At 35.5% G+C, this 19,600-nt stretch overlaps 1 protein-coding gene across 3 annotated transcripts in view; it reads left to right on the top strand.

The window, feature by feature from the left end:
* LOC102802700 (uncharacterized) overlaps positions 1 to 17,836 on the top strand; it is a 35,318-nt gene extending 17,482 nt beyond the window's left edge. For 2 of the 3 annotated variants that reach the window (XM_085495340.1, XM_085495341.1), the window contains exons 3-5: positions 7,787 to 11,572; positions 12,019 to 13,052; positions 14,019 to 17,836. In XM_085495340.1, the coding sequence (XP_085351466.1) occupies positions 7,849 to 11,572; positions 12,019 to 13,052; positions 14,019 to 14,987 (5,727 nt within the window). In that variant the 5' untranslated portion in view covers positions 7,787 to 7,848 and the 3' untranslated portion in view covers positions 14,988 to 17,836. Of the gene's footprint in view, positions 1 to 720; positions 835 to 7,786; positions 11,573 to 12,018; positions 13,053 to 14,018 lie in introns of those variants that run through there. The other variant, XM_006824451.3, reaches the window with a different exon arrangement.
* The last annotated feature ends 1,764 nt before the right edge of the window (positions 17,837 to 19,600 follow it).

Below are 19,600 nucleotides of genomic sequence, written 5' to 3'. Positions count from 1 at the left end.
AAGTGATATTTTCGACTTCTTGTTGAAAACCGCAAGTCCAATTGCTTTGATATTACATATATAGGTACTACATGTGGACCTCTCTCAGATTTGTTCATTTTGTAATGATATCTTTAATTCTCTAATTTCGGTGAATATTTTTGTAATTTTTGGTAAAAAGTGATATTTTCGACTTCTTGTTGAAAACCGCAAGTCCAATTGCTTTGATATTACATATATAGGTACTACATGTGGACCTCTCTCAGATTTGTTCATTTCATGATGATATCTTTAATTCTCTAATTTTGATGAATATTTTTGTAATTTTTGGTAAAAAGTGATATTTTCGACTTCTTGTTGAAAACCGCAAGTCCAATTGCTTTGATATATTATACATATAGGTACTACATGTGGACCTCTCTCAGATTTGTTCATTTTCTAATGATATCTTCTGTTCTTTAATTGCCATGTGCATTGCTAACAGCGGAGCTATCTCAGCCGACAGGCTGCTTGTTCAGTCTGTAACTAAGAAATTTAAAATATTGAAGCAAAAATGTGAAATCTAGGTTACAGTGTGCATGCTCTGCATTCAAATGTGAAAGCTGTGTAATGATTTGTACACATACATGTTACAAGTCTGAGTGATGTACCGTGCACTGACCTGGGGAGTCTGATTTACATACCATTGTGACTCAACCATTGATACAGCATCACATTACCATACAATCATTATATCCTCCTGACACTTGAGATACTAGTAATTACATACGGTCGTGTTCGGCACATATCCTAATAGACATTGCTGCTGGTATAGCTAGAAGATAATATATGGTAGATTCATTTCAGTGCAGTATGGTATGCTATAATTTTAATTCTTTTGATATGCATGGATTTATTGCTTGTTATCGTGTGTACAATGTAGACAGTGTACCTGTGTATAAACTACGGTAGGCCTGTCACTGTGTTTTCTATCACAGTCTACTTCAGAGCAACATTGTCACTGTTAATTTTTTTAAAAGGTTAGTTGGAATATCCTTGCTTGAGCTGCAGAATGTCTGTCCATGATCGTGTTGGCTACGTAGGCGGTTTAAGTCGACTATGACTGTCATATGTTCATGTTCTATTTCACATTATGTGATAGCCTGTTTCATTTACATGTACTCCATGACATCTACTTGTTTTAGTTTCCGTCTGATACAACTTCACCCCAAAATATTTTGCGTATTTTAAAGTGAAATTGTCGAACAGTTATAGAACGTATGTGGTCTGTTAATCAGGTTTTGTTGTATTTTCATTGGACATATGTTGTGTCAAAGTACCCACAAAGGAAGTTTGAAGCATTCCTAGTTGTTGTTTTTCTCTCATTTCTAATTTCTATGTGTGTACAAGTAGCATGTGAGGATATATATATTTATAACATAATCTTATTTTATCTGTTGATTCAATGTTTATTTATTCGCATAATACTATCCCTGTAATGTTGCAACAAAATGGACTATAAAACAACTGTTGCATAAAGACAAAAACAAAACAATATGGTAATAAAATTTGTTAAAAATAAAAAATATAAAAACGTAAACTATATATCGTTATATGTGTTGATGGAGTAAAATTATAAAAAGTAAATGTTGTTGATGTCTCAACGCAACCTTGGATTTGTGTGAGTAAATAGCTGTTTCCAGTGAATGGTATTGAATGACTAATTAGCATTACCATGACATTTAATTAAAACCAGGTCATGCCAGTAATTACCACCAAGATGACCTCAAGTGGATGTTCATTACTGGTCATTGTTAGATCTATTGATCTTTATGCTGCAACCTTCACTCTGTTAAGTGGTTCATTGTTCTGTATGAGGAAGTACCTGCTGTCTTGATTGTTTTTGGTCATTGGCCTATTGACCTATTCACACGGTGGAAGCCCTTATTGATACATGTCGTCTGGGTTTAATGGTTTATGTTCATGCTCAGATTGTCATTTTAAAAAATTGGAGGTAATTGTGTTACAGCTGTTTCAGTTTAAAGAACAATGTACATTTTACGTGTACGTGTGCTATACCAACATACAGGGTGACATTGGTAACTCTCAGAGAGTGAATTTACATAAATAGTTTTTTTAATAATTTGTCATTATAGTCACTGTATTCTGCAATTGTGTATTCAGATAGATCTCTGTTCTTTACTGCATTCATTGGGAAAACTTTTGGTTTTATAGCCATTCGTATTTTACAGGCTGGCAATATACTGTAAATATTTGAAGTGTTGTTGGAAAGGTATCCATGCCAACCAATATAAAGTTGACACGTTACCTACTTAGTAAATATCAAATATTATTTGAATGTTGTCCAACCAGTTGGAAATATTTAATTTATAAATTTGCATCTGAAAAGCAGGTATGCTAAGTATGTATAGCTATGTCAATATCAGTAATATGAATGGATATATTTTGTTTGCTCTATTAAAAGCGCATGCAAACCACAAATTGAATTTTTATTAAACTCCAAGATCTTCAAAATATGGCTTATTTACCCACACTGTTATTTACATGTACATAAGCTAAGCTACAAATAGAATGAGTGTAAATTATCCAACACTTGTACATTCAGATTTTGATCAGGTATTATTATAATTTCATTTCTGGATATCGGTACACAATTGATGTGGTCATACATGTACTTTCAACTCAAAGGATACTGTTAAATATATTTATACATGTATTGAATGTATGTATTGCATGGGTATTGCAATCTGTTCTTAATATACATGGCTATAATCCCAGTGAGTATATTAATATAACCGTGGTAGGATTATTGAATAGCATCTGGTATTTACGGTTTGATTTTCTACTGTATCAATGTCCAGGTTGTCAATTCGGTGAGTCTCTGTGTTCATGTCAAGGCCAGTCGTATGTCGGGAAGTGTGCTGAGCGGAGCAGTGTAGTTTTCATTGTGAAACTAGGATGTAGGAAATGAAGTGTCATGAACTCGTTATTCTGTGGAGATGTTGTATTTATTGTATGTGTATTGTGTTAGGGTGAATTGCTTCTGCTGATATGTACTGCTAGTCTTGCCTTCTTTTAAAGTGCCTGTGCAATGCCCACCCACACGCTTCCCATTTTAGATCTGTGCCCCACTGAAATGGGCAATTATTGATTTTTTTGCTGAAAATGATTACTCGTATCCAAGTAAATTTGAGATATTTCCCGTGCTGTAGCCACGCCCACCTATCCTGAAACGGTCGACTGTTTCCGGATTTCCGACTCTCGCCGAAAGTGCGCCACCAAATGCAAAAATATGAGAGGAAGCCATACCCCTGAGCCGTACTTTTATATCACTGTGTCATTCAACGTACAACTGTACTTTTAAACGATATACCGTGAAAATAACGAGAAAAGGTTGGGGTGGACTTCCTCCGAACAGCGTCATATGCAGTGTCCACTTCACCTCAGATTCTTTTTTTTTTGAAAAACTGTCCTTGTCCATGACAAAACAACTAGGTTTTAACGAGAAACGCCGAAAATACAAAACGTTTTTGAAAAAATAGATTCCGGACCAGCCCATGATCGCTGAGACGGATTTCAGAAGGGAGAGAGACGTCGAGTATGTGTTTCAAATGATTTGATTTTTTTTGCGATCCTGATTATCACTTTATAGAGACCACCCGTGTTATGTAAAAGAATGTTTTCATTTTCGCAGGCTAAAAGTGTCTGAATTGTTCGGTTATTGGTGTTGAATGTCGAATTCACACCTTTGTTGCCTTTACTTGCAGCTTGATCGGCGTAATAATTTACGGAATAAGAATCCGGGCTTGAGCTGTCAATGTATTTCTTTAATATAATGCCATAATCATGAAAATCACGCTAAATCCGCTCTGAATTTGTCTGTATGTGAGTCGCTCTCAATTATTTTTGTTATCCAATTAAACGCCGCCATTCACGCACTTGTCCCCCTCATGACCCGACGCGTACAACGCGGCAGTCATTTATTTAGTAACTGTGTTTTGTCGTTTTTTTTAATTATTTCTCTATTTTATAAATCAATAGTGTCTAGTAACCTGCTAAATAACAAGACCATTCAGCCGTCAAATTTGATTTTGTCCAATGAAGGAGTCCAGCGACAGTGTACAAATGTGCTCGGTGACGGTGACAACCACGGTGACTAGCTACACCAGACCGGACATATTTCGCATCTGACTCAACCCCATGCAACAAACTTGATACTATGTGTTCATTATGGTCCATTCTTCCTCGAAGAACAAATACATAAGTGGCAATTTAGTCAAAGACGAGAAAACAGCACAAGAAATTTTCCTTATTTACACGTATCGGCAATGCAAGCTGCCATGCGACTTCCCCTTCTGACGTCACAAGGGGAATTTCTGTATACAAACGAGAAGCTAATGAGGAGCCTCGTTTTAAAATACACAAAAAAAGTTTCCGTAGACTGAGTTTAAAACACATTTTTTTACTTAAAAAAAATTATTTATGCTTAGAAACATAAAAATTAATAATATTTATGTATCAATGGATAATTTTAGGCATGAAAATAGCAGCCATTTCACAGGCACTTTAATTGTCACAACTATCTAGTGTATTAAATGCTGTGTATTAAATGTGCATATTTCACATGGCTTCCATGAGGGTGAAGTAGTTTTCACCTCTCCTTCCATGAGGGTGAAGTAGTTTTCACCTCTCCTTCCATGAGGGTGAAGTAGTTTTCACCTCTCCTTCCATGAGGGTGAAGTAGTTTTCACCTCTCCTTCCATGAGGGTGAAGTAGTTTTCACCTATCCTTCCATGAGGGTGAAGTAGTTTTCACCTCTCCTTCCATGAGGGTGAAGTAGTTTTCACCTCTTGGCAAAGATGAAAAGATAACTTGAGATATCACAATTTTTAGATTAATGTAGCAAACAGTTGTTTAACCCTTTGGATGTCAAATTTTTTTTCAAATCAAACTGGAATAAATTTGTTTACATTTTCGGTAATTTTCACTGAATTCAATCTTAATTTTGAACCAAACAGTCAAAATGTGTCATTGCGTCTCAATTTTCCACAATTCATATATGGAATAACACAAACTATAAATGGAACTATTTTGTAGATGGTTTCTGAAGTTAACTTTGGTGCTCATATAGGGTTAATGAGCATTCCTTAGAATAATATTTGGGTAAAAATACCACCGTTTAGCCATTGGTGGTCAGAAGTAGCGCAATTGATTGTAGCTGTATCTAAAATTAATTTGCCACTAGCAAAGGGTTAGCAAAAGTCCTGATTTCATGGTTTGTTTTGTTGCAGAAATCAAATGTTCACAGAGACATGTGGTACAGAAGGGTGGTACTACAGTATGTTTGCTGTTAGAAACCATTTCAAATGTAAACCAATAATGCATGTTTTAGTAAGATTTTTAGTCCCCGTTCGGACGTAGTCCAAAAACGGGTACTTATGGTTTGCCCTGTGTGCGTCCGTGCGTTTGTGTGTACGTGATCACCTGTATCTCGAACATGCATGTACCGATTAAGTTCAAACTTCACTCATACATCACACATTATATGGGACATATGCACATGCATTTTTTTCATGATCCGATTAACGATTGCCGATTAGCGGCCATTTTAAGGCCAGTCATGCATGGATGGATTTTGTTCAGATTTAGTGCATAAATTAAACATAATATAAGCTTGATGCACACCAATTTTTCTTTGGATCAAGTTCAAAATGGCCGACTGGCGGCCATTTTGTTTTAAAGAATTTAGTTTTCGATCCATATCTCGGACATGCCTGGACAGATCAAGACCACACTTCACACACATCATACAATGTGTTGTACATATGCAGGTGCATTTCGGATCAGACCACTGAAAGTGGTCTGAGATTTCAGTCATGATCTGCTTTGAATGTATATGTCACTCAAATATGAACGGAACGGGGACGTGTCATTGACAATGACTTGTTTTTAGCTAACTCACAATATACAGGACATTTTAATATGCAAGCACATGTATATTTCATATAGAAAATACATTACATTATGTATATTGTATACTTTAATAACACTTTTGAAATATTACAAAACTTGCTGTACTATTGGTGCCTAGATATACATATAGACTACTGTAAAAGCATTAATTATTCAATGGTTTTTAATTTCGCTGTTTTCGCTGAATCTGATGTGTAAAATTCCCTCAATTAAATACAAATATAAAATTATAAAAGAACTCATTGTTACCGTGTCAACAGTGAAATTAATCAAAACAACAAAATCGTGAAGTTAAATTCCAGTGAAAATAAATGGTTTTACATTATTAGAAGCTGTGACTTCTATTAAAATGATACAATGCAACAGAGTAGATACAGCTTCTATTAGAGCATTTACGCATATAGAACTGGTGAGTTTTGGTTCTCAATTGTTTAGATTGGGTGCAGGATTGGGTACAAAGATTGGCGGCGACTTCTAATACAGATTTTAAGGTAGTAACTGTGAATATCATAGTATCAGCTCGCAAAATATATAACATTTTCAATTGTTAATGTCTGTAATTCAACAAAAATGTTTAATATTTATGATTTTTTATGTGGTTATTTTAACATTTGTTGCTTAAAAGTTTTTTTATTTATTTTTTCATGGTGAGGATGACATGTCCTATTGTGAACAAAAAAACTTTGTTTTGTCGTATCCGGAAGGATATTTGGAAATATCTATGAGAGCTGTGATAGGGATTTTGCACATGTTTGCATAATAATATATTGCAATGTTAAAGAGGTTCAGCATTGAGCTCAGAAAATAAATACAGTTATTTATGGATCGCCAAATGTCTCGTCAATAACTAAACCCAAACATCTCATGATTACGCTATAATTTTAACACTTATATTATGCCAATAGCAGATAGTTACAAATGAATTTTCCAAGTTTATTTTCACTTGTCAGGTGCTGCATAGTTTGTACTTGCAGTGAACAAAATGTGCTGTCTTTATCGCACATTTGCTTTTGCAGCGTATTTGCTCTATTAGAAGTGCATTTTGATAGAAACATAAATAAACCAAAAAGTAAATTCAATGTACCGGGGATCATTAAAATATGTCTTATTTTGACCTCTACAAATACAGCAAATAAATTATTTGTATTCATTTATAATTCAGTGGTTTTTATGGTAAATGATCAAGGAGTGTTTTATTATTTTTGTCTATCAATTTCTAGTTTCTAATAACAGTTTATAGTCCCAAAGAGGGTTTACAGCTAATAAAATTCCTGAATAATTTCCCCTGAGTGACATAATAATTTGTTTGTTTTATTCATGTCACTGTGAGGTCACATATAGTGGGAATGTACACTCAAGTCATCACACATTTCCCCAAAAAATCTGTGTGTGTGTGTCACAGTTTCTTATTAGGTTTTAGAAATAACAATTTCATGAAAACTCGAAAAAAGGCAATTCTAAAATAAATGTTTAAAAATGTTAAATTGACCAGAAACTGTTTTCTTTTTATTTGAATTTTATTTTCATTAAAACATTTCTTCAGTGAAAATAGCAAAAATTAATTCCAATCGTAAATAAAGTATTTTACAGTAATTCACATGTGATAAACAACATATAAGTCTCCAGGGTCTTTTTGTTAGCACTGACTGCACTTATCTATAATTGACAGTACTGTACCATGATGTATAGCACTATTGTTTCTCTATGATCAACAACACTAACACAAACTAGTAATTAAGGTGTTAAAACGTACAGTTACTACATGTACAATAAGGTTATTTGTATCACTTTCCAGTCAGATTGTAACAATGTATCTCTGTGTTGTTTTCTACAGGTATTAGTTGACTCATCAAGACATCAGTATAGTGAATCAAGAATCATGTCAATCGCGTCACTATGAAGCAGGAGAAGAAAATTGAGAATAAACTGGATAACACCCTCAGTGGTGACAACGCCTCTACCACTGAAAATGCCCATATTGGTGACAACAGTCGGACTAGTGACACCAGCAGAGCTAGTGACAACATCCATCCATTCCAACCGCATCAGTTCAAAAGAAAACAATGTGCGAAATGTTTCAAATCCGAAGCAGAACACAACGACTCATCTGAAACTGTAAAGACATCTGTTACTGCAAAAATAATTGATTTGAAGTCCTTCCATGTTCACAGTAGTTCTATTGAAAATAATGAGGTTAATGCTGCCAGTGTTATTCCTAAAGAGAGTAATAATGGTGCAGCAGTTACAAACAATGTGCCAGGAAGTGACCAACAAAGAGTTGCTAATAACTTATCAGCTACACACGGTGATCAAGATAATTTTATAAGGGGTAGCAAACTAAGGCGTCAAGTTCCAGTTACAAAGAAACAAGAGCATAACAATCTGAGTTTGGTGAAAAGTAAACAAAGGAGTGAGTTCTGGCATGGTGAAGATTCTTGTTCTGAAAATGGTAGTGTGATTGATAACAATGAAGTGGTGGAACTCCTAGCTTATCGATTCGAACCTGTTAATTCCACAACTGCAGGACCCAGTACTCCAAAAACAAATAACACAAAAACAGTTTCTAAGCACACTCCGAGCAAAATGTCTTCTATGTCTAATAATATCCTGGTCTCCAAACCAATTTCTACGAAAGCACATGTGCCTCCAGGACAAACAGAATCAGCTGCTAAATTAACATCGACTGTTAGTTTAAAGAAAACTAACAAATCAGGAATACCTGTGAGGAAAGCAGAAGAACCACAAGTGTCTGAGTTTCAAAAAGTTGCCCAAAATCTGAGACCTGTTTCCAAAATCCAACCCAGTACAAAAGCAGAAGAAGGGATTACAACATTTCGTGTCTTGTCAGGAAATAAAGGAGATTCCTTTGATGTTGAACAAAGGAAGAAAATCATTGACTCTAAATCTTCTTTTGCATCCGACACACTCTCAAAAACTGCTAAGACTGCATTTGGATCACATAAGCATGACACACTTCCTAAAAGGTTGAAAGAACCTTCCCGTCCATCTGTCAAACCATTAGCTGCAGAGGATAGAAACAACTCTGATCCTGAGCTGTTTCAGTCTCTACAAAGTGAACTAAAAGTTGTTTCAGTTTTTAATCAAGAAGACACTGATAATGAAGTTACCTCGCACAGCCAGGCTGTAACAAGCAGTCAAATTAGCTCAGAGATTTATTTTGGGAAGTCTAACAAACCTAATATTACGTCATTACGTCATTATGATGCACCAGCTGAAACTGAGCCTAATGCTCCAGGCAATGTGGTTATATTAAATGCGGATGGTTCTGTATCACATTTGAATTCATCACCACCACGTGTTACATCAAATAGTCCTAACAAGTCAGCAAGTAAATCAAAGCGTCCTCCATCCATGTTTCCTTCTAAAGAGAAAGCATCACATCATTTTGCTAAGCCTTACAGTGTTGTTGATATCAATCCATCATCTAATTTTGTATGGCCATATAAAATTGTTGATATTGCAACACATCCACCGGAGAAATACCCAGAGAATGAAAACAACCAACCACCTAGTTTGCCAAAATCCCAACCTCCATCAGACAATTTTTCCCCATCAAGGTTTCCAAAACCTAATTTTTCTTTTCCAGATGTTGGACAAAATAAGTCACCATCTACAAGTTCCTCGATAAGCCCTCCTCCCTTTCCTGTCATACTGCATGAAGAAAAAGTTACAAGTCCAAAAGAACGAGGCTATGCTAAGCCAAGTAAGGTTGCTATTTTCATCGGGAATAATGATTATGACAACCTGCCAGGTGGAGCCAATCAAGCAGATGATAATTTAAATTCAGCAATCACTGTAGTCACTGGATATGATAATCTGGATGGGATGTGGCCCATTTCTGAAGCCGAAGAAAACAAAAGAGCCAAATCTAAGCGAGAAGTGGAGCAAGAAAAAGCTAAAAGGAGAAGTGATGAATTATTTCAACAAATTGAAAGCAATAAAAGTGATGGTAGTAAGAAGAACAAAGAAGATACATTGGCAATGGGATATGAAAGACCTGTGAGCGTAGTCTCATCTAGCAGTTCAGGCATTGTAAAACAGAAGTCCACATCAGACCCTGATATCAGTGAAATCAGTTCATCAGGATATGATTATTTGCAGCAACCAGTGTCCCCCAGATCTGCCAGTGATCAGAGCCTAGTGCAATCTGTGAGTGAAGAAGCTGAAGAAGACTTACCTCCATCACCAAGACGACGTACATCATCTATGCCTGATTATGCTAAGGTTAAAAAAGATACCTGTGATAGAAGACAGAGAGCAAAAACTGTAGAAGTGTCTCCAACTCATACTGAGCAAGCTAAGATGGAAACTAGGATGAAACCCAAAAGAGCTGCCCCACAACCACCCCAAAAATCTGTGAGCAAAGAAAACAGAGCATTGTCTCCTTCAAGAATTCCAGAACTAAAAAACAGAAATAGAGCATTATCACCATCTAGGAATGATGTATTGAACCCACCTACAAGACATCCAGATGCAACAGCAGAAAGTTTGCCACGGTACCCACCACCGCTTCCTCCCAATAGTAAGAATTCAGGAACAAGTTCCAATTCAAGAGCTGGACATCATGCAAGTTCAGTTCAGCCACAGACAAATTCTTCTCCAGGTAAAGCTATGCACAGAGCTAGATCTCCAACTAGAGGGACTGCACAAAGAACAATGTCTCCAAACAGAGGTGCTATTCCCAGAGTGTCTTCTGAAGTTCCAGGTACTGTACAGAGAGTGGCCTCTCCCACAAGAGAAGGAAAGAGAACTATGTCTCCGAACAGAGGTGCCATGCACAGAACAACTTCACCCAATAGAGATACAATAGCCTCACCTGTACAATGTGCTGTACAGAGGAAAATGTCACCTACTAGAGATGCTGTCATGAGAAGAGCACCACCAACGAGAGGCATCGCTCAGAGGACAGCCTCACCCCCTAGAGGCATTGCACAGAGAACTGCATCACCAACACGAGATGCTTTACAAAGAACATCATCACCTTCAAGACCACAGTCCCCACCTATTATGATTCCCAGACATGATATCACTGAAGAACCATCAACTTACCCATCAACACCTCCAAAAGAGGAATTTATAAGACATATACCTGGCTTATTGGCAGATTCACCAACACGGCATTCTTCTAGCCCACCAAGAACAGATCCTAAAAACAAATTACCTAAGTTTTCACTTAAAAAATTGCTTGGCAAGAGAAAGGAACCTGAAACGTGTAGCCCAGAGGGAACTGTGAATACTGCAGCAGTGCAACGCTGGTTGAACCAACAACCAATGATGTACCTCTCAGATGAAGAAGCTGCCATTTTAGAACTTCCAGCACTAGCTATAGCCGCTGAGCTGGCATTAATTGAAGCTGAGGAAGCTGCTGCAGATAAGTCTAGTAGAGACTCGCCAATGAAACCAGACAGTGATGCTTCTAAGAAACGCCAAGCACCTCCACCTCCTCCTACTGTACCAGCTGTTCTGAGACAGCCACATAGTTCTGAATCTACTGAAGGTTCACCACAGTTACAGAAAGCTTACTCATTATCACCTCCTACAATACGTAGATTGAAAGAACACCATGATAGCGACCCAGAAGCAACATATCAAAATACAGGTAAGTACTCCTTCTCTTTGCCAAATGACAAATCAAGTATTGTTGAGATCTGATAAGAATATGGAAATTAAACTATTGAATATCATACTTTTTTTCCCACCAACATTTTTGTGAAACATTTTGCAAATTTTTTTTTAATTTTGGACCAAAAGAACACAATCAGGTCTTGATCAATTTATTTGGAAGAAATATTTTTTAAAAAACTGTTGTCAGTTAGTTTGAAACAGGTGACAAATGTTGTCCTTTAAAACTGCTTCACATTTTTGTCAATTTACATTTATATAGTGTGGAAAAAATTCTTATTATTTATTCTTATTTACTGTTTCTTTTTATATTTAAATTCTCCTCAGAATATTTGTCTTGTCATTTCTTCATTCATTCAGTAAATGTTGAATTGATTTAATAAGATAACATTTATCTAATCATATATTTCATATGTTTTGTAGGTAAAAGCCGTGCAGAGGTCATGTCACCAAAGAAGCCTAACAGAAGAGAAAGAAACAAAACTACTGGATTTGAAGACTTGCCATCAAGACGAAAAGCCCCTGAACCACCACATCAGCGCAGAGGAGACCATATTTATGATGAAATACCTTATGATAAAAAGAGAAAGGCCCCTTCACCACCAGGGAAGAAGTCTACACCAAAGAAACCTCCTAGAAAGCTATCATGTGAGGAGGTTCCAATACCTCCCCCAAGGCACAGATCCTATAGTAGTAGCGATCAGGTTAACTATGAAGCTGAAGCCAATAGTAGTGATGAACATGTAATTGTTATTGAGCAAAAAGAAGTACATTTGAAATCTGCCATGAAACACCATGATAATCATGAGAAAATAGAAGGCAGCACACCTAAGAGACCGGTCCGCATTGTAGCTCCATCAGATGAAGATGAAACCATGGAAGATGAAGACGATACATTAGATCCATCCTATGCTAATCTATATGCAATGCTGAAACAAGCAGCAAAACTAGCATTGAGACAAGGAGAACAAAAAAGATGGTCTTCATCTTCTGATGAGACAAGCAGTAGCAGTCCAAGAACTGGCAAAAGACCAGTTCCTACTCCTCGGCCCAGTGCTAAGACAGCTGAAACAATAGATAGAGCATTAAGTCCAGTGATGTTTGCAGAAGATTCTTCAGATGATACTGAGAGCAACAGTAAAGCAAATTCTTCAAAACTTGATGAAAGTGCATCTACTGCAACTTTGTTAGGCAGCATATCGACGCAAACCACAACGCTGACCGGACAGTGGACCAGACGCATTGAACAAACTGGCGAGATTAATGATCTGAATCTAAGTACTTTGAAAAGGATGACAACATTTTGGAATGTAAGCCAGGAAGGTCATTTAGATGTTGTTGATGTCTGCTGGAATGATTTGAATCTGCAAAGCAATGATGCATGCTACACTTCGGCTAATACAATTATGTATCCAGTTATACATTGTACCTATCCGGATAGATTACTTGCAGTACAGGTATGTATACAATGTAAATGGGTAACTGATTGTTGAATTAGAATTATAAAAAAATTAAATTGGGTTAGCGAGTTGACTACTGGGGAAATGAAGATTCAAGATGTCACAAAAAATCATACATACCCAGTATGGCATATTGCCTTAGAAGGCAGACTGATTGGTAAATCTTCAAGTGAATACATGATTGATTTTCTTTGATTGTTATGACACTGTAGTCAGTTTATTAATTAATCCCTTTGGGTTGCTTTTTTTGCTTCCATTGCCACTGAACCAGTGTGTGCTCTAATCCAATATGATGCCCGGAGTTTCTTTTTGACACAAGTTATGCGCACAAGTTATGCTGTCATAACAATGACACAACAGAAAATCGTAAAATTCCTATTTTATCAACAAAGTAAATCAGAAAAACAACAGTAAAGTTTGTGCCTTCAGAAGTTCCATACAGCCACATACAATATGTATATCTTGAATACATCCAGCATTCACCAAGGTGACTCAACATGATTTTTTGTTATGACTTAAGATTCCTATAAAATCAGTCTTGTTAGAGGTCACACTGCACTGGACAGATGGAAGTTATTGGTCAAATTTTCTGGCAACTCCCGATATGTTTTTGCCAAGGGCCTGGATTATTGTATCTATGAAGTAATACAGTGCAATACAGTTTTAATATACAATAATATAATACAACTTTTTGTTTTTTGATATAATATATGAAAATTCTATCAATGGATAAACTAACTAAAAAAAGTCATTTTAAATAGCAATCTGACACAGTAGATAGTTACTAGCATATTTTGTTTTGATTTCTTTTGTAATTTTTTTCCCCAAAATTGCATCAATTTGATACAATTATTTTGCTGGCAGTGTATGATAACACATTTGTTTTGAGGCTAAATTGTGAGTGCAAGTCCAAATTGCATATTATATACAAAGCATCCCTCTAAACAAAGTTCTCTTTTTCAGATATGCACCAAAGCTGAGAGTGAAGCTTCATTTCTTCATGGAGTCCAGATATGCAGATCAGTTGTGCCGCATCCCAACGTCTTGCATGTCCTGTCGGCATTTACAGATCACGTACCAGAGAGCTTACTGGGAATTGAGCCAACATCACCCAAGAATGGCAAGGTGCTGGAACCTGGTACAAGCAGTCCTGTGGGAGAACTCGTAGACACGTCTATTGTGCTGACAAGCACTGTACCCAATACCCATACAGATCATTATGTCAAACATTCCAAAGAACTACATGAGTTCTTACCGGATAAGTATGAACACAGTGTTTGTCTGTTACTACTGCAGCTATTGCAAGGATTGCATCATTTACAGCTTCATTGTGTAACACATGGTGCCATCAAACTCAATAATCTTCTCCTGATGGATTCAAAGCTGCCCGGCGGAGGAACACGACTTGTTATAACAAACTTTGATTCAGCAAAACAGGCAACTGAGAGCGTGGATGACGCTCTTGATGATCGTAGTCATGAATTTGAAACTGGGTTATTGATCTACGAGTTTTTACATGAGAAGAGTCCGTTCATTACCAAGCCACTTCTCATCACGCAAGATTACAGTCCGTCAGATTTGCCACCACTGCCACAGCTTTCATGTTATTCGAGTGGACTGAACAGACTCGCCGGTGAGTTGCTGAGAAGACAGCCACAAGACAGACTCTCTAGCAAGAATGCTATTTGTTTACTGCAGTCTCTCTTATGGGGTCCTTCAAGTCACATGATGAACGGCTTACAAGAAGTCACTTTCCATAAATGGTTGGATCTAGAGCGAGCTAAGGCAGTTAATGTGATCGCTGAGAAACACTTGGGTTCACTTTTCTGTCAAGAACAGGGTCTAAGTTTAGAAGATCAGCTTCGCTGTCAGTTTCTGAGTGAGACTTCTGTACCAGATTTGATGAACAGTTATAAATTATTACATAACTAAAACTGAAGTAAAGTTTCTTTTGGTCAGTAATATTGTGATGAATAGAGGAGTTCCTGTTCCTTGGTTGCTTTCTGTTACCATGCACACAAAAGAGGAGTGAATCATTGCTTCGCATCCAATCAGCAAACCCCCCCCCCCTCTTCTTGTCATGCAATAACTACCGGTAACATAGCAACAGGCTACTCAAGACATGTCTAGAGACAGTATGAATAATGTCACATCAAAAGTTTACATTTTAGTTCTGATTCAGACTGTAATGTTGCACACTGCTTTATGTGGGTTCCACTAAAGATGTATCATGGTTACGTTCTATATAGTAAATGTATCTCATCGTAACGCTCTCGCTTGTTACCCCATCACTTTTTCATCAATAATAATATCTTGTCTTAAGATATGTGCGTGTAATCTGTAAATATTTGGGGTTGAGGTTTGCTGTAATTTTAAATTATTTACAATACTCATGTGCTGCTTGTTTTTTATTACGAATGTATTATGTTCATAATTTCGCAAGAAATGCTACGATGTGTGAACAGTCAATGACTCGTTTTCTTTCTTCTTCAACAGCATTTTTGGAGTTGTTTTTTTCTCTGAGAATGCCACATAAACAAAAGTTTTATATTTAATTCATACTTACTGGAATATAAATAATAATATATACAAATTTTAATATGAAAACGGATGTCTTCATTGCGTGAGTTGATCTTCCACGTTCTATACAACACTGGATACAAAATCTTCCGAAATTTACATCAGGGTTTTATTTTATTTTTATTTTAAACCTTGTAATTATATACCCATAAGGTATTTGTCAAAGCCTAGAATCCATGCAACATTCTCCGCTTAATGCCTAGGTACAATGCTAGTAATATCTCATTAATCATTAACTAATGTCTTATTCAATGTCTGTTGCTTACCGGTAGTTCAAATTCATGCATTGAATATTCTATGTTCATTTGTCAGTTTAAAATGTTTTCATCATGGTGTGATCTGTGTTCACACTGACAGGATTTTTACTAGGATATTACTAGCACCGTATCTAGGCATTAGTAAAGGGGTATATAATAAAGTGGAATGCCACATAGTTTCCATCTAGCTGAAGCTACTCATCTTGTAAAGTATTTGTAATTAATAACATAAATGAAATACAAATGACAATGTACTTACATTTGTGTCTTCTTTTCACTGTCAAAGATAATGGACCAACAAGTTTTTTTTAGAACAATGTGAGGGCGCCATAACTTAAACCCAGCTCTTGTGATTTGCCATAAACTAACATGTTGAGTACTGTGGATCACTTTATTTTAGTAATCCAGGAATACATCTAAATGTTGGTTTACATGCGCTTCTATTTAAGAAAATACAGTAACTGTGAAAAAAAATGTTTTTTATAAGCAATAAATTCAGATGTAACCCCAAGATTATTACTGGGACAAGTACATTTCTCTTTCTCTGGATTTTAAAAACTGTTCGCTCATTCTATTTTTAGCTATTTATTATTTCAAATTTGTAGTTGTTTATATTTTATAGTTTAACTTTCTCATCTTTTATATTTTCTTAAAATGTTTCAATGCAATATTAAATAGTATATATATTGTCATTACAGTGTAATCTACTTACATGTCAACTGTTTCCCTCTGTCAAGATTAAATTTACTTAATTCAGTGGGAAAAGTGAAAAAAAGTGTCTTAAACTGTATAAATTTAGCCAGTACTGACTGAATATGTAGAGTAAGTGAAATATCTCTGTCTTCTTTCCATTATCTCTGTTCAGTGACATTAGATGTAGAATGTTACTTATAAATTTGTTCAATTCTTTATATGGTCAATTGGTGTGACACAGTGTATGTTTGAAAGGACAATGCATGCTGGGAGTGCAAAGAAGATTTGTACAGGGATTCATTAAACTCCCTAGTGAAGTTCTTGTGAACATTGCAATATAGCAAGGGACTTTGTTATTGGTGCTATCAAATGATCCAATATGTTTTGAAAATAATTTGCTACATTTTGTAACAATCTCACTTCCCCAATGAAAATAGATAGGTACACTGACAGACGGGCATCAATTTTGTTTGATTATCAGGAATATTGCAACATTGTTGTGATCAAACAGGGAGTTGTAAATTATCTGTACAAATCTTATTTGCACCCACAGTAATAACTGTACCATATTTGCTCTATTAAAATCTATTAAATAAATGCAAGACTACGATCAAAATATGATGTAGCATACAATAAGCGCATTTTTTTTCTATTACATGTGCTTCTATTGGTGATGCACTTTTAACATGGATTTGGTGATCAGGCACCAGTCTGGTGATCAACTAGAATTGTACTGTGAGGTCACACATTTACAGAAGCCAATTAATGAATGCTACATTGTCAACATGTTGTTTTCTGTGATATAATCTGCTGCTTGAGAAGTTCTTAGTGGATGTAACTAACTTAGTTGTGTTGTGACAAGTGCATTAAATAATTGTACACTGTAGTTTGGTAATCAATGTACATGTGTGTATTTTGATGTTAAGTAAGTTGTATTTTAACTACAGCATAATGTTTTAATTATTCTGTATATAAATGTTTATAGAAAATGTATCTGCTCATAGTCATGTCTGAAAATTGAAGGTCAAGTAATATTACATACATGTATGTATGTATGTATGTATGTATGTAATTTTGATTTTAATGTGTATATTTTTTTTAACAAGTGAAATTCCTGCTTGGTTTAAATTGCTTGGAACAATAATCAAAGAAAAAAAGTTGTTTTGATGGTAATGTATATATCTATTCTAATATATTCAAGACACTGTATGTATTTACATATAAAATAATAAAAATCAGAATAAATATTCAGATGTCATAGTGCATATATATTTTTTTAGTACACAAAGGCAGTATCGCATTCACTGTAATAAAAGCACGTAGACATGAATAAGTGGCAGGAGTATCTATGGTCAAATTAAGTTTCATTGATTCAGTGTACAATAAATGCAATTTGTTCAAAATGTGTTTCTAATGTATAGCAGATATTATATTAGGCAATTATAATTGTATGTACTTCCTTCGTGCATACTTTCTTGTATCCTCATAATAACCTTATTATTATACATCTTTTCTTTCCAAGGATACATCATGGGAATGCCAAAATCCAAAAAGTTAAGAACAGAATCAGCAAACTTCTTTGTTTGGAGTTCGGTCAAACCCATGTGGCAGCCATGTTTGTTTTTATTATTAGAGGACGCTTATGCACGTAATCATTCCATATTTGAAATTCGCATTTCCTAATATGGTAGGATGAAAATACCCTGTAAAATACCACAAAATTACAGAACGCTGTAACTTGTGCCGTTACGGTGACAGATGTATAATAATACCTCTCATTTGGATCAGCTGATTTTTGCTAAAACTTTTTTCTCTTCAATTCGACCACCTGGCAGGATGCCGTAACTCCTCTTAATTGGTTCAGCTGATTTTTGCTAAAACTTTTGCTTCCTCTTAAATTTGACCAACTGGCAGGAAAAGTCCAAATTTTGATGTGAAGTTTTATGTTTCTTATTGACTGGAAATAAAACCAGTTTGATATTTGATTTGGTTTCCATGTTATACATTGTCATCATTTACATGTGCTTTACCTTTAAATGAAAGTTCAGGGCATGGTATAATTGGCAAACTATCCGTTGTTCATCGCTGGTTCCCTGTGATATTTAACTCGCAGTCAACTGCCATACAATTGATAATTACCGATATTTACTACCGCTGTATGGAGGCAGCCATCTTGAATAAGTTTTAGTTTCTAGCTATATTCAAGTTGGCTGCTCCCATATAGTAAATATTGCTAAATTAGTCACATTTATTTTATTATCATTTGTATGCCTACTGACTGGCTCATCTATGCAAAAAGGTTACATATGATTTATTCCAAATTGATACATGTGTTTTAGTATGCACCGATAATTTGGATCTGCTGGGAAATTGAATTGCCACACATAATAGTTTTGAGATATGAAACAAATTCAAAAATACATGATATTCACGTATAAATGCTTATTGATATTTGACCTAGTTAATTCACCAGGGAGATAATGAGTTTGGTGTTTCTGTATCTGTATGAGGAAAATTGCAAAAACTTATGAGTGGATTTTTATCAAATTTAGTACAGGGGTACCTTGCAGCATGATTAGTTTTATGAAAATGTCTATGCATATTAAGTAGGTAATTTGCATATTTTATTTCAGCCTGTGTAAGCAAAAACTTCAGAACGTATTTTGATCATATTTGATATATATTGCGTAGTGCATAGTATCGGTTGACTGAGAATCTTCTAATACCATTGCTGTTTCACTGACTGTTGGGATTTTTCATTTTCTAGATATAGTTTTATAAAACAAAAATTTGTATTTACACAGGAGCTTTGCAGAGTTTCACTTTTATTTTTGAAATAGACCACTGTAATGGATCAGTACAGTTTATAAATTTGTCATAATACTCCCATAGTCATTCACCTTTCCAATATTACTTTTATTTTACGAAAATAAACCTGTATAACCATTTTCCATATAATTCATCTTATTTTTCCTTTGGTCAAAAAATTATTGAAAATAAAAATGATTGCTAAAA

Source organism: Saccoglossus kowalevskii, chromosome 21, assembly GCF_978046115.1.
Source record: "Saccoglossus kowalevskii chromosome 21, keSacKowa6.1, whole genome shotgun sequence".
NCBI lineage: Eukaryota > Metazoa > Hemichordata > Enteropneusta > Harrimaniidae > Saccoglossus > Saccoglossus kowalevskii.
Note: the sequence above shows the minus strand (reverse complement) of the source record. Positions and strands in the feature narration are given on the sequence as shown.